General features: G+C 43.5%; 1 protein-coding gene across 1 annotated transcript in view; it reads left to right on the top strand.

The window, feature by feature from the left end:
- Positions 1–13943, top strand: part of slc24a3 (solute carrier family 24 member 3) — a gene marked incomplete at both ends in the record, with an annotated part of 169868 nt that extends 155925 nt beyond the window's left edge. The window contains 4 exons of the mRNA XM_084321944.1: positions 931–1045; positions 3613–3725; positions 6626–6691; positions 13797–13943. Coding sequence (XP_084178070.1) covers positions 931–1045; positions 3613–3725; positions 6626–6691; positions 13797–13943 — 441 coding nt within the window. The remainder of the gene's footprint in view (positions 1–930; positions 1046–3612; positions 3726–6625; positions 6692–13796) is intronic.
- Positions 13944–14619: the final 676 nt, after the last annotated feature.

The following is a 14619-nucleotide window of genomic DNA, read 5'->3' on the forward strand; positions in this document are numbered from 1 at the left end:
GCATTCAGCTAAATTACTAAATGTAAATGTAAAATGCAAAAATGTTCACCTAAAACACAGACACAAGAAGTATAAAGAAAAACAGATGTATACATATACACACATACCCCCCCCCCCTTCCAACAACACCCCCTCTACCCAAAAGTACCACACTTTAAACTTAAATTCTTTCTACCCTCCCACAAGATTATTTTTAATAAAAAAAAACACACGATCCCTTCCTTTACCCCTAAACTGGATCACTCGCATCACCTAAAAACGTAACGCCGTTCCCGGCTATGGGATCTAAACTGGATCACTTCCACCATCTAAACACGTAACGCCCTTCCCGGCTATGGGATCTAGAGACCAGCATGCGAGACAGTCATACCTATAGATGGTGTCACTGGAGTTCTGTTGCTAGGGAACAAACTGGACTGCAGTTCATCTCCCGTTTGCTGATATGAACAATTGGAGGTCAGGAGGTCAAACGCAGCCCATTTAGTATGTTTATGTCATTAGCCTGCTGACTGCCATAAGCCACATGCCGTTGTAATTGGCTAGATCGCTAGTGAAATATGATATTGATTAACTCAATCTCTACTTGATTACAGAGTTGCAAAATGTCATGAAATTATACTGCATGCAGAAAATTTGTTTTTAGCTGTTAGAGTAATTATGTGTAATGGCATGTGGAACTAGTTAGTTGTTACTACTTAGACTTACGTTGCAGCTGATTTCCATGAAACTGTTTTTATTTTAGCCATCTGTACATCAGGATTTAGTAGGAATTCACATTGTAACTAGGCTATGTTTTAACTTACACACAGCTGGTGCTCCCCCTCTCCCTCTTTCTCTCTCCCCCTCTCTCTGTCTCTCTGACTCTCTTTCTCTATCTATCTCTGTATCTCTCTATCTATCTCTCTCTCTCTCTTTGTCTCTCTCTCTCAGGTAACAATAATAGGCTTCACTTTTGGTATTCCTGATGTCATCATGGGCATCACCTTCCTGGCAGCGGGAACCAGCGTCCCAGACTGCATGGCTAGTCTTATAGTGGCACGACAAGGTACACACACACACACACACACACGCACACGCACTCACACACACACACACACACACACACACATATATACACAGACGCATATATATACACACACACATATATACACACACACAAACACACACACACACACACAAACACACACACACACACATACACACAGAATTGTGACGCAAATTCAAATGGCGGATAATTGCTTGTAAATTAATGCATTTCAAAAACGAATAGTTCATTAACTCAATCAGCGCCAGAACTGAGGATAGTCTGGTTATCTCGCCGACCGTTCAGTGCCAGACCCGAGCATAGTCGGGTTTTAATCGTGGCTGAAAAGGGCGCCTGGTGGTACTAAATCCAGATTGAACTCTGACATTGGAGATTTGGTCCGATCCATAGGTGTATGACTTGGACGTAATAAGGTAATTTATAGGCCTGATATTCTATATTCATATTTCATATTGCATGTGTCCGGATGGCAAAATTCAGTACTGTATCTACCCAAAGCCCTGTAAATCATCTATTATTATATTATTATTAAGGCTGTCAAAGTTAACGCGTTATTAACGGGTTAACGCACAATTCTTTTAACGCCATTTTTCCCGCAAGATTTTAACATTTTCTTTCTTTTTTTTTACTTTTAGTTTTTTACGAGACTTCACTCAGGTGTATTATTGATACTCTCATTGATACTATGTTTTTTTCTGACTCAAAGTGTGTGTGTGAGAGAGAGAGAGAGAGAGAGAGAGAGAGAGAGAGAGAGAGAGAGAGAGAGAGAGAGAGAGAGAGAGGCGTGGGGTGTGAGTCCTCAGCCCTTGTGTGGGTGGATGTAACAAGTTCCTAACGTTTTCTTTCCCCTATTATTTCATGCACACTTTATTCATTGTTTTAAGTTATTTTGTGCATCACTCTGCTTTGAATTTGATGCATGCATGAGGGTCATCCTTTTGTGTTAAATGGCTGCATAAAGCAAGCATTTGTTGACTCTGATGTTGATAAGAGTATTAAAACTTGAAAAGGATCTGTTTAAGGTAGATTTAGAACAGATAAAAAACATGCGATTAATTTGCGATTAATCCCGAGTTAACTATGGACAATCATGCGATTAATCAGATTAAATATTTTAATCGATTGACAGCCTTAATTATTATATTATTATATTTTATACACTTGATCTCAAGAAGTTGCTGAATGAGCTCAGTGGCAATTTTTTACTTATTTTCAGCATGGTGTTATTCACCTTCAAAGATGGGGATGCATAGTAACAGACACAATATTTCTGACACTGGGAATACATTCCCCAGAGGTCCATAGATGTCCCTAGATACCAAGGACATGCAAATTAGTTTTGGATCAAACGTGTCGCAAGAGCAAAAAGTCACATATAAACAATAACATAAATAGGGCTCTCTTTTTGCTCTTTTTTTCGCATCTCTTAGACATCAAAGGACCACATTGGACATACGCCTCCGACATCTTATGTCTTCCTTCATGTCTTCCTTCATGTCTTCCTTCATGTCTTCCTTCATGGCTTCCTTCATGTCTTCATGTCTTCCTTCATGTCTTAATTTCTTCCTTCATGTTTTCCTTCATGTCTTAATTTCTTCCTTCATGTCTTCATGTCTTCCGTCATGTCTTCCTTCATGTCTTAATTTCTTCCTTCATGTCTTACTTCATGTCTTCCTTCACACAGCCCTGTGGAAATCAAACAAGGGAATCAAAGTGACTCCACGTCAGCATAGAGAGAGAGAGAGAGAGAGAGAGAGAGAGAGAGAGAGAGAGAGAGAGAGAGAGAGAGAGAGAGGGGGGAGAGGGGCAGACAGAGAGATAGAGAGAGCTATAGAAAGAGGGACAGACAAAGAGAGAGAGAGAGGGGGGAGGGAGGGGGCAGACAGAGAGATAGATAGGGAGAGAGAGAAGGAGGGACAGACAGAGAAGGGGACGAGTGAGGTTAAATTCAGTGAGCTTGTCATGTTTTCAGTTGCCCTTCTCTCCGTGGCGTGGGTGAAAGAGAAAGGGGGAGGGGGGCAGGGAGAGGGGGGCAGGGGGGTGTGGGGGGCGGAAGATGGCACGGCGGGGGCCCTTCCTCCCCCCTTTCATCTGTATTTATTCTCGTTCCCTTCATTAAGTATTTAGCAGGTCCTGTCTGAGGGGGCGATGTAGAAGAGACGCCCCCCACTGAGGCCTGTTTGTTGAGGTTCCCTTTGTTGTTGTATTATCTATATATCTATCCATCTGTTTATTTATTCATCGCTTGTTTCTTTGTGACTCAAATGATTCAGTCAGACAGATTCCTTGATTTATGTTGCCAGTGTTGACCTGTAACCTCTCTCTCTATTTCTCTCTCTATTTCTCTCTCTCTCTCTCTGTCTCTCTCCCTCCCTATCTCTCTCTGCCCTCCCCTCTTTTCTCTCTCTATCTCTCTCTCTCTGTCTCTCTCCCTCCCTATCTCTCTCCCCTCTCTCTCTCCCCCCTCTTTCTCCCTCCTGATCTCTCTCTCTCACCCGCCCTCTCTCTCTCCCATCTCTCTCTCTCTCCCTCTCTCCCCCCCCCCCCCCCTCTCTCTCTTTCTCTAGGTATGGGAGACATGGCGGTGTCTAACTCCATAGGCAGTAATGTATTTGATATCTTGGTGGGACTAGGCCTGCCCTGGGCCATTAACACCCTGGCTATCAACTATGGCTCTTATGTAAGTAACACACAATGGACAGGGGGTCCCCAGGCACATTGGGAATAGTTTAATATAGCACAATCTATTTTGAAAATATATTTTGTGTATAGATCACTAGATGTATCATCTTATAATACATATATCACTAGATGTATCATCTTATAATAGATCACTAGATGTATCATCTTATAATACATAGATCACTAGATGAATCATCTTATAATACATAGATCACTAGATGTATCATCTTATAATACATAGATCATCTTAAAAATACAATTATAGTTTCACGTGATAAGATGAAAGTGGCCAAATGGGCACTAGTGAACATTACATACTTAACCTGGAAACATAAGACAATATTGATCTAATTAAGAGATTTGCAGAAAACTACAAAACTACAATACGAGGTGCTGGTATTTCTAGAGAGTTGATTACTGTACTGGAGTCTCAGAGCAGGTCTGTAGTGTCAGAGCAGGTCTGTAGTGTCAGAGCAGGTATCAGGTCTGTAGTCTCAGAACAGGTCTGTAGTGTCAGAGCAGGTATCAGGTCTGTAGTCTCAGAACAGGTCTGTAGTGTCAGAGCAGGTCTGTAGTCTCAGAGCAGGTCTGTAGTGTCAGAGCAGGTCTGTAGTGTCAGAGCAGGTATCAGGTCTGTAGTCTCAGAACAGGTCTGTAGTGTCAGAGCAGGTATCAGGTCTGTAGTCTCAGAACAGGTCTGTAGTGTCAGAGCAGGTCTGTAGTGTCAGAGCAGGTCTGTAGTGTCAGAGCAGGTCTGTAGTGTCAGAGCAGGTCTCAGGTCTGTAGTGTCAGAGCAGGTCTTGAGTCTCAGAGCAGGTCTGGAGTCTCACCCTGGTGGGTTCAAAGGTGTCACTGTATCCTGAATATTGATTTCAATAGTCGTCGTTGGTAGAAATTAATTCAAATAAAATACTTTGACTAATTGTCGTTGACCAATTAGAAGAATATTCTGGAAAATAGCTGTGTCCTTGGTCTCCTGTCGAGCTGTATGGCTGGTACAGACACTAAATGTTATGCAATGCAAATTGTTTAGTTCTTAAGTTGATTTCTACGTTGTACCTATGTCTGGACCACAATGGAAACAAGTCTCTGACTTTATTGTGTTTTATCCTTGCCGTGTATTGTTGCAATCGTCTAATAAATCAAATCAAAAAAAAAAAAAAACAGCATGTACTAAGAAGTGTCTCCATGCTCTGAAGGTACAAATTCTATCTTTTTCTTTTTGCAGTTATATTGCCATAGTTACAATCTCGTACGATACAATGTTATACTCGTTTCAGCAACGGCGTAATTCGATTTTCCATCTCCAGGTCATTCTAAGTGAATAATGAATGAAATTGACTGTTTGGTCATCAGAGGAAAAACAGTATAATGCACACAGAGTGCCATCACCCTCCTGGATCAAACACACGTCTGTGGAGGCTCTGAGAATGTGAAGGAATGTTCTGGTTCTGACGCACTCAGCTCGCCTGCTGGTTCTGACGGGCTCAGCTCACCTGCTGGTTCTGACGGGCTCAGCTCACCTGCTGGTTCTGACGCGCTCAGCTCGCCTGCTGGTTCTGACGGGCTCAGCTCACCTGCTGGTTCTGACAGGCTCAGCTCACCTGCTGGTTCTGACGGGCTCAGCTCACCTGCTGGTTCTGACAGACTCAGCTCGCCTGCTGGTTCTGACGGGCTCAGCTCGCCTGCTGGTTCTGACATACTCAGCTCACCTGCTGGTTCTGACGGGCTCAGCTCACCTGCTGGTTCTGAGGAGCGGCAAGGTCTTTATTCAGTATTGAGCACCGACACAGATAGCCCTTTTACACCAGCCAGGCTCCGTGCTGGAGCCGGTTCCCGAACGTAATCTCGCACCGGCCGGCGCGTTCAGACCGGGATTAATTGGTTCAGAACGTGACAAATCGGTTCTCAGCTGGCACCGGAAAATAGTTGGTTTTTCCTCGCGAACCGTGACATCATCAGTGGGCGTGTCATAGTGGGCTGTGAAGACGAGTAGTAGCGAGTCAGCGCGAGAGCCAACACACAAAAGAATACACGCACACACACGCTGTATACGTTTGAAATGAATCGTTCCAGCAAAGTAGGCTTCTATTATCCTAATTACTGTTTTAATGGGTATCACAGTAGTAAGTCCTACTGTAGAACATGACATATTAGCATGACATCTGATTTACTAATGCCAATAATAAACGACAACCGCAATTGGCAATTTGGGACACCAGTGTATACATTAATTAACGTTACAGAAAAAGAAAAAAAAGTTACCAAGATTTGAACTCAGGACCTTTTGGTCCACAGGCAGGGAAACTAACATGCTGAGCTAAACGGGGTGCCATGAATTGTGACTGACTAATCCATTATTTACACTTTTCAAGTGCCAATTGCGGTTGTCGTTTATTATTGGCATTAGTAAATCAGATGTCATGCTAATATGTCATGTTCTACAGTAGGACTTACTACTATGATACCCATTAAAACAGTAATTAGAATAATAGAAGCCTACTTTGCTGGAACGATTCATTTCAAACGTATACAGTGCGTGTGTGTGCTTTTGTGTGTGCTCGCGCGTTGAGGCTCGCTCTCCACGCATTATTCATACTTCCGCCTGGGTAGCGCCCCCGTTGATGACGGAGACGGTCGAATGTTGGTTCTGCTTAAATGGGTGTAAACGTGGGGTGGTTCGCCAGAGAGCACCAGGGTTCAGAGGGTTCAGAATGGAGCTGGAGCTTGAACCGGAGCCCGGGCAGTTTAAAAGCGCTATGAGAGAAATTACGTGTTTGGGGGTCTGAGGTTAGAGATGCTGAGATTCAAATGGTGATGAGGTGACACTCTGTTTATCAAGCACAGAGCCGCTGTCATTTGCAAATAAGCACAATACATAATCTACATCTTTTCCAGATCAAGCTGAACAGCAAAGGCCTGATCTTCTCCGTCGGCCTCCTGTTGGCATCTGTGTTCATAACGGTGAGTTCATCACACAGTTCATCACACAGTTCATCACACAGTTCAACATAGTTCAAAGTAACCGCTACATCAACATTTACATTTAGTCATTTAGCTGAACGCTTTTATCCAAAGAGACTTACAAGTCAGCAGGAAGGTACAACTTTTTCAGCTGAGTAACAATGTTCATCAAACTTGGGTGCTGCAGTGTTGAGTGCATAGTAGTAGAGACATATTAGTATAGTAAGTAGTTTTCATGTTTCAAGTTTCAAGTTTCTTTAATAGTTGTCATACAGAAGTACAGAATACTTTTATACAAAATGCTTCTTTCTGTTACGCTCCAGAGACTGTGCTAGACAAAAGATAAGTATGAAATAAAATAAGTATAACAAGTAAAAGTAAAAAATAGAAGTCACGTACGTAGACACAAGTGTTCAGTATGTACATATGTACAATGTTCAATGCAGGATAGCAGTAACTGAGTTACCATACAATATATACTATGCAGTGGAGGCTGCTGACCAAATTTTTAGGTGAAGCACAAATTATTATATTATATTATATATTAAATTATATTTTTTAAACATCCCCAACGCTGCAACACCCCCATTCCTCCCAGGTGTCCTCATTCGCTTCCATTCATTTTGGGGACCATGTTTAAATATCATACTTGTCATACTGAAGTATAAACAAACTATACTGCTGTGACGATTTCAATAACACAGACCATTCTGAGTCAATGGTATGCAAAACTGTACATTGGAATATCTAACATGTATTTACCACCTTCCTCTGCACGAGGCCACAGATGGGTTTTATGTAACACAAGGACAATGAATGAATGAATGAATGAATGAATGAATGAATGAATGAATGAATGAATGAATGAATGAATGAATGAATGAATGAATGAATGAGAGAGAGACAGAGAGAGACCACGGCGGGTTTATATTAACACAACAGAACTGAATGAGAGAGAGAGAGAGATAGAGAGAGAGAGAGAGAGAGAGAGAGAGAGAGAGTGTGTGTGTGTGTGTGTGTGTGTGTGTGTGTGTGTGTGTGTGTGTGTGTGTGTGTGTGAGTGAGTGAGTGAGTGAGTGAGTGAGTGAGTGAGTGAGTGAGTGAGTGAGTGAGTGAGTGAGTGAGTGAGTGAGTGAGTGAGTGAGTGAGTGAGTGAGTGAGTGAGTGAGTGAGTGAGTGCGTGCGTGTGTGCGTGCGTGCGTGCGTGTGTAATAACAATCACAGGTGTATTATGGTGCAGTGCAGGGTCCATGTGTGTGGCTTGTGTCCAATAACAATAGTCCATGTATCTTTTTTGTGTGTGCGTGTGTTTAAGACTGTGGTCTTTGATAATGAGAATGTTATAGTTCTTCTTTCTACACATGAATGAATGAATGAATGAATGAATGAATGAATGAATGAATGAATGAATGAATGAATGAATGAATGAATGAATGAATGAATGAATGAATGAATGAATGAATGAATGATGAATGAAAACTTTATTTAACAGATTGCAGAATGGGTACAATACAGTACGGCTCAATACACACAATTGTTAAGGGGATGCAGACCAGAGAAATACTTTTGTCTTGTTTACATCAATGCAGTGCCACATACACACAGTCCTCATATCCCTCCTAGTCCTAGTTACACACAGTCATCATTATCCCTCCCATACAAACAACAGACTAACTCGTCTTGCTCAATACTTGTTTATGAGTTTTAAGAGACAGCACTGTAATCTCTCTCAACCAAAGTTCTACTAGTTAACAAAGATCTCCACCTTGCTATCTGAAACACTGACACCATTATCAACCTAATAATATCAACCTGATAATATTGAAACATTATCAATATAACGTTAGCTACCAACTTTAGCAGGGCTCCTAATAACACAAGATACATTTCACTATGAATTGAAAATGGGGGACCCTGATGTAAACAAGACGAAAGTCTTTATCTGGTCTGCATCTCCTTAATAATTATGTGTATTGAGCCGTACTGTATATTGTACCCATTCTGCAATCTGTTAAATAAAGTTTTCATTCATTCATGCCTTTTGAAAAGTGACATGGTCGATGTAGGAGTTATGATGCGGTTTCAATTCGGTTACAGTAACGTTACACAAACTGACATTCTAAAGCCAAGAAGACACTTACCCATAAAGACGGTATCTCGATCGATCTCATCTATCTCCATGTGACGAGTCCGACTCGAGCCGCGTGCATTAATCCCATGGGAAATGTAAACAATATAGCATCGCAAGCCAGCTTGTTGCATCAAATTGATGTTTGGCTTTTGTCTCCCGACAGGTGGTCACTCAGACAGTCACCCAAGCGATTCACCCAAATAAAGTTTTCATTCATTCATTCATTTGCTGTCTCGTTATAACACAAACAGCTCACCATGAACCATGACAAGCTTAATTACGTTAGTTAGCATCCAAGCTAGCGTGATAACATTAGTAGTTATTATCATCCAAGCTAGAAACTGCTAGGCTGCCTGCTTATACCTGCAATAATGTTGTCATCCTCCTGGACAGATAGACTTGTTAAATCATAATATCCACAGGTGTGTTGTGCTGGTCCTCAGTAAATGTCCCGCCGCGAAAAATAAGTTGCTATTAAAGTGCTAAATGTTAGATACACTAATATAGAGGTTTCGAACGTGGCTGCTCTCAGTGCTCTGTTAATAAAATTTTCAATCAATCAATCAATCAATCCCGCGAGGGGAGAAACAGCTGTGTAGCTACAGAGCTGCAGACGTAGGAGCCATACTCTGATTGGATTTGCAAGGCTGCCAATCATTCAACCTCCGTGTATTGGATGTCAAGGGCTGTCAATCATTAAATCCTCCATTCAATGGCAAGAGTTTAACTGCACAGACCGTGCTTAGATGACATTAATAGCCTATTTTGATTGGCTATTATTTATTATTTATTTAACAATGGGTCAACCTGTGCAGATATTCTGCACAAATAATTACTGCAGGCAATACTGCAGTGCAGGCCTGCTCAGAGCTGTCAATTTTGGCCATTTTTGAAGAAGAAAAAAATTCACTGGAATTTTTTTACAGAAGAAAACATTTATAATAAAAAATAATAATAATAATAAAAAAATAATATATATATAGGTATATGTAAATTAATAATAATTATGAATTATGAGTGAATTTGTATTTCACGTGTTGTCATAGAGAAACCTCCACTGGTACTATGCAATATACTAATATACAATATACTATATAGTGCAGAGCAGAAATGGGATGAGGTACAATTTAGGTACAATTTACAATTTACAGTAAGGTGTCCTGAGGTATGGGTTGTAGTGCAAATTCTTTGCCAATAAATATAAAGTGTGTCTAGGTGTTCTAAAGTGTGTAGAGTTGGTGCTGCAGTGGGTTGATTGTTTAAAGTGAGTGTCTGCGGATGTGTGTGCTGTGAGTGCATTTGATGGTTGTTGCATAGTGTTATTGTTCGTTGAGCAACCTGATGGCCTGGGGATAGAAGCTTCTTCTGAGTCTTTCTGTGCTTGCTATGAGACTCCGGTATCGCTTGCCTGACCGCAGCAGTTCAAAGAGGCAGTTGTTTGGGTGGCTGGAGTCCTTGATAATTCTCTTAGCCTTACCCCTGCACCGCTTGTTGTAAATGTTCTGGAGAGTGGGAAGCCCCCCTCCAATTGTGCGCTCGGCTGAACGGGCCACTCTCTGTAGTCTGCTACGGTCTTGTGCGGTGCTATTCCCAAACCAGGAGGTGATATTGCCAGTCAGGATGCTCTCTATTGTACATGAGTAGAAGTTCTCCGGTCAGGACATTCCCCTCTCCACCCTTGTCACCAACTTGGGTGTGAAAATGGACCCCCACCTCACATATGAAACACACATCAAACACCTCTGCAAGACCTCTTTCTTTCACCTCCGAAACATCACTAAACTCCGCCTCTCACTCACCCTGGCAGATTCCGAGAAATTCGTCCACGCTTTTGTTTCCTCCAGGCTGGACTATTGCAATGCACTCCTCATCGGGATCCCTAGTAAAAGCATTAAAAAACTGCAAACCATCCAGAATGCCGCTGCTAGGATCCTGATGAGGGTGCGCAAATATGATCACATCACCCCCACCCTCAGATCCCGTGGAACACAGAATTGAGTACAAGGTGTCCCTCCTCACTCACCAGTGCGTACACGGTGGTGCCCCTGCCTATCTCAAGGAACTCCTCACCCCCCAGTCCTCCTCACGTTCCCTCTGCTCCGGCACAGCCTACCTCCTCAAAGCCCCCAGGACTAAGCTGCACACCATGGGTGATGGCACCTTCTGCTCTGCCGCACCCAGACTTTGGAATGCTCTCCCCATCCACCTGAGAGCACCACAATCCGTCGAGGTTTTTAAAAGGGGCCTAAAAACATTTCTTTTTAACAAGGCTTTTGCCTGAATTTTCTTTTACTTTTATTTTTACTTCTATTCATTTTACTATTATTTTTATTTTATTTTACTCTTAGGTTCTTCCATTTCACTGGTTGTTAGTCTTTTTAATTGTTTTTATTCATTTTAAATTGTTTTATTCATTTAACTTTTGTCTATATCTCCTGTAGCACTCTGATATTCTCACGAATGTAGAGTGCGGTACAAATTGAATCCATTATTATTATTATTATTATTCTTAAGGATCTTCTGACTGACTTGGAACTTCCTTAGGCGCCTGAGGAAGTAGAGGCGTTGCCGTGCCTTCTTCACAACACTGTCAATGTGTGTGGTCCATGTCAAGTCCTCGGATATGTGGGCTCCGAGGTACTTAAAACTGTTCACTCTCTCAACCGGTGCCCCGTCGATGCTGAGGGGGCTGTAGTCCCTGACCCCCGACCTCCTAAAGTCCACAATCATCTCCTTTGTTTTGCTGACGTTCAGCGAGAGGCTGTTCTCTTGGCACCATCCCGCCAGGACCTTGACCTCTTCCAGGTAGGCCCTCTCGTCGTTTGCAGAGATCAGGCCCACCACTACTGTGTCATCAGCAAATTTGATGATTGTGTTGTTGTTCCGCTGAGCCACACAGTAATGTGTGTACAGGGAGTAGAGGAGGGGACTCAGAACACAGCCCTGGGGGGCCCCTATGTTGAGGGTGATGGATGAGGAGGTGCAGTTGCCTGCTCTCACCGCCTGGGGTCTACCCGTCAGGAAGTCCAAGACCCACTGGCAGAGGTCATAGTTCAAGCCCAGGTCCCTGAGCTTGGCTATGAGTTTGGAGGGGACTATGGTATTGAATGCTGAGCTGTAGTCGATGAATAGCATTCTCACATAGTTCCCCTGCCTCTTGTCCAGGTGTGATGCTGCTGTGTGCAGCACATGGGCTATGGCGTCCTCCGTGGACGTAGTATAGTAATATAGACAAGGAAGATTGGAAGAGTGCATGATAGTAGAAGACAGTAAGAAGGAAATTTTTTTAGTTTCCCCCCCCCCTTCTTTCATTTCAGATAGTTACGCCAAAAAGACAGAACAAAAAAACACACCGTTTACAGTCATTCGCCTGCTGACTGGCATAAGCCACATGCCGTTGTAGTTGGCTAGATCGCTAGTGAAATATGATATTGATTAACTCAATCTCTACTTGATTTTAAGTTTTAAGTACCTCGGAGCCCACATATCCGAGGACTTGACATGGACCACACACATTGACAGTGTTGTGAAGAAGGCACGACAACGCCTCTACTTCCTCAGGCGCCTAAGGAAGTTCCAAGTCAGTCAGAAGATCCCTAAGAACTTCTACTCATGTACAATAGAGAGCATCCTGACTGGCAATATCACCTCCTTTACATGGCAAAACAAAAACAGAACAAAAATAATACATAATAATAAAATAAAACCGACAGAATTAGAGGTCAAAAGCAAGATTGAAAAGGTGGGTTTTGAGGGCTGATTTAAAATATGTCAGGGTGTTTAGCGGTCAGGTGGCGTAGCGGAGATTGCGCTCGTCACCAATGCAAGAGGCTGCGGTCTCGACTCCCGGAGTCAGCATTGCTTGAGGCTTGGGCTGATCGCTATACTAACACGTTTGGCTGGGTTAGGGGGAGGGCAAGTCATGGGTCGGAATCTGGCGTTGTGGACAGCAACGCCTACAGGTCAGGTCTGGGCGCTTGCTCAGCGGAGGCAGGACTTGATGAAGGCAGCGTGACCTCCCACGCGTTACACTTCACCAATGAGAGTCCTCGCTGCCAGGTGAAAAAAGAGTCACTGGCTGTCGTTGTGCGTGTCGGAGGAAGCGTGCGGATGACTTCAGGGTTCCCTTGTACCGACCAGTAGGAGAACATGCGCACAACAACCAGGTAGGGGAGGGGGGGAATTGGCACAATGACTAAATTGGGACGGGGAGAAAAAACAGAGAAGAAATCGGAGAAAGAGAGGATACATTTTTCTTTAAAGATGTCAGCAGTGTTTGCATCACGGATATGGCTGGGGAGGGCATTCCAGAGGGAGGGAGCAGCAGCAGCAAAGGCCCTGTCGCCCCAGGTCCGGAGCCTGGTCGTGGGAGGTGTTAGGAGGTTGGCATCAGCAGACCTAAGGCTGGGCGTGTAACGGTGGAGGAGGTCGGACAGGTAGGGAGAGGCAAGGTTGTTGAGGGCTTTAAATGTGATGAGAAGTATTTTAAATTGTATTCTGTATTTGATCGGAAGCCAATGGAGGTCGTGGAGGACAGGGGTGATGTGATCAGAGCGACGGGTGGAGGTGAGCATGCGGGCAACAGAGTTTTGGACATATTGGAGTTTATTGAGGATAGTGTTTGGTGAGCCGTAGAGGATGCTGTTACAGTAATCCAATCTTGATGAAATGAATGCATGAACCAGTGTTTCAGCAGCGGAGAGTGATAGGGAAGGGCGGAGACGAGCAATGTTCCGGAGGTGGTAGAAAGGTAGTTATGATTACAGTGTACAGGCAGTTGTAGGCAGTGAGGGTATGCATGCTAGGAGCTTGACCAAGGTACTGGCACTACAACTGGAGTTGGTCTCTTGACCAAGGTACTGGTCCCCAGGCGTCAGACTTAATTAATGTAATAACAATGTACTTGACAATAAGATATATTCTATTGTAGTTTAATCTTTACATCTCTCTCTCTCTCCCCCCCCCCTCTCTCAGGTCCTGGGGGTCCACCTGAACAAGTGGACGTTGGACAAACGTCTGGGTATCATGTGTCTCCTCCTCTACTCCGTCTTCGTCTCCTTCTCCTGCCTCATCGAGTACAACATCTTCACCTTCGTCAACCTGCCCACCTGCCGTGACTGAGACTGTGTGTGTGTGTGTGTGTGTGTGTGTGTGTGTGTGTGTGTGTGTGTGTGTGTGTGTGTGTGTGTGTTGTGTGCGTGTGTGTGTGTGCTCTCACATACGCACATGCACAATATTTCCAGACTCGTATATATACAGCACACACATGAGTACATGCACACAACTCGTACACACACACACATACACACACACACATGCACACACTCTCCCTGCCTCTCGTCTCTTTGTGCAGAAGGTCGGAAATCTGCCCTTCTTTTCTGCAGATTTCCTTAGTTTTATTATTATGTCGACTCACATCTTTCTTTCTGCTCAGTGCAATACGGAACTGTTTGTGTGTGGGGGGCCAGTATATTGTGGTGGATTTTGGGAGCGGAGGCAGCAACATACACGTGCAACACTCAGCACCACCAGGTGACAGGTGGAGGACAGGCCCTCAACACTCAGCACCACCAGGTGGAGGACAGGCCCTCAACACACAGCGCAGGATTAGGAAAATCCTTTTTGCTCGATTGCTACGTGCTTCTAATGTGAGGACTTTTATTTTTTTTTATTATGAAATATTATGTTACGATGTTATCATGTTTACTAGCTGCTAAACCAGCCGGGCAGGATGTTATCATGTTTACTAGCTGCTAAACCAGCCGGGCAGGAAGCCGGCCTATAGAGTCTACTAGTC

The sequence above is a fragment of the Notolepis coatsorum genome (assembly GCF_963971535.1).
Source record: "Notolepis coatsorum genome assembly, chromosome: 9".
Taxonomy (NCBI): Eukaryota; Metazoa; Chordata; class Actinopteri; order Aulopiformes; family Paralepididae; genus Notolepis; species Notolepis coatsorum.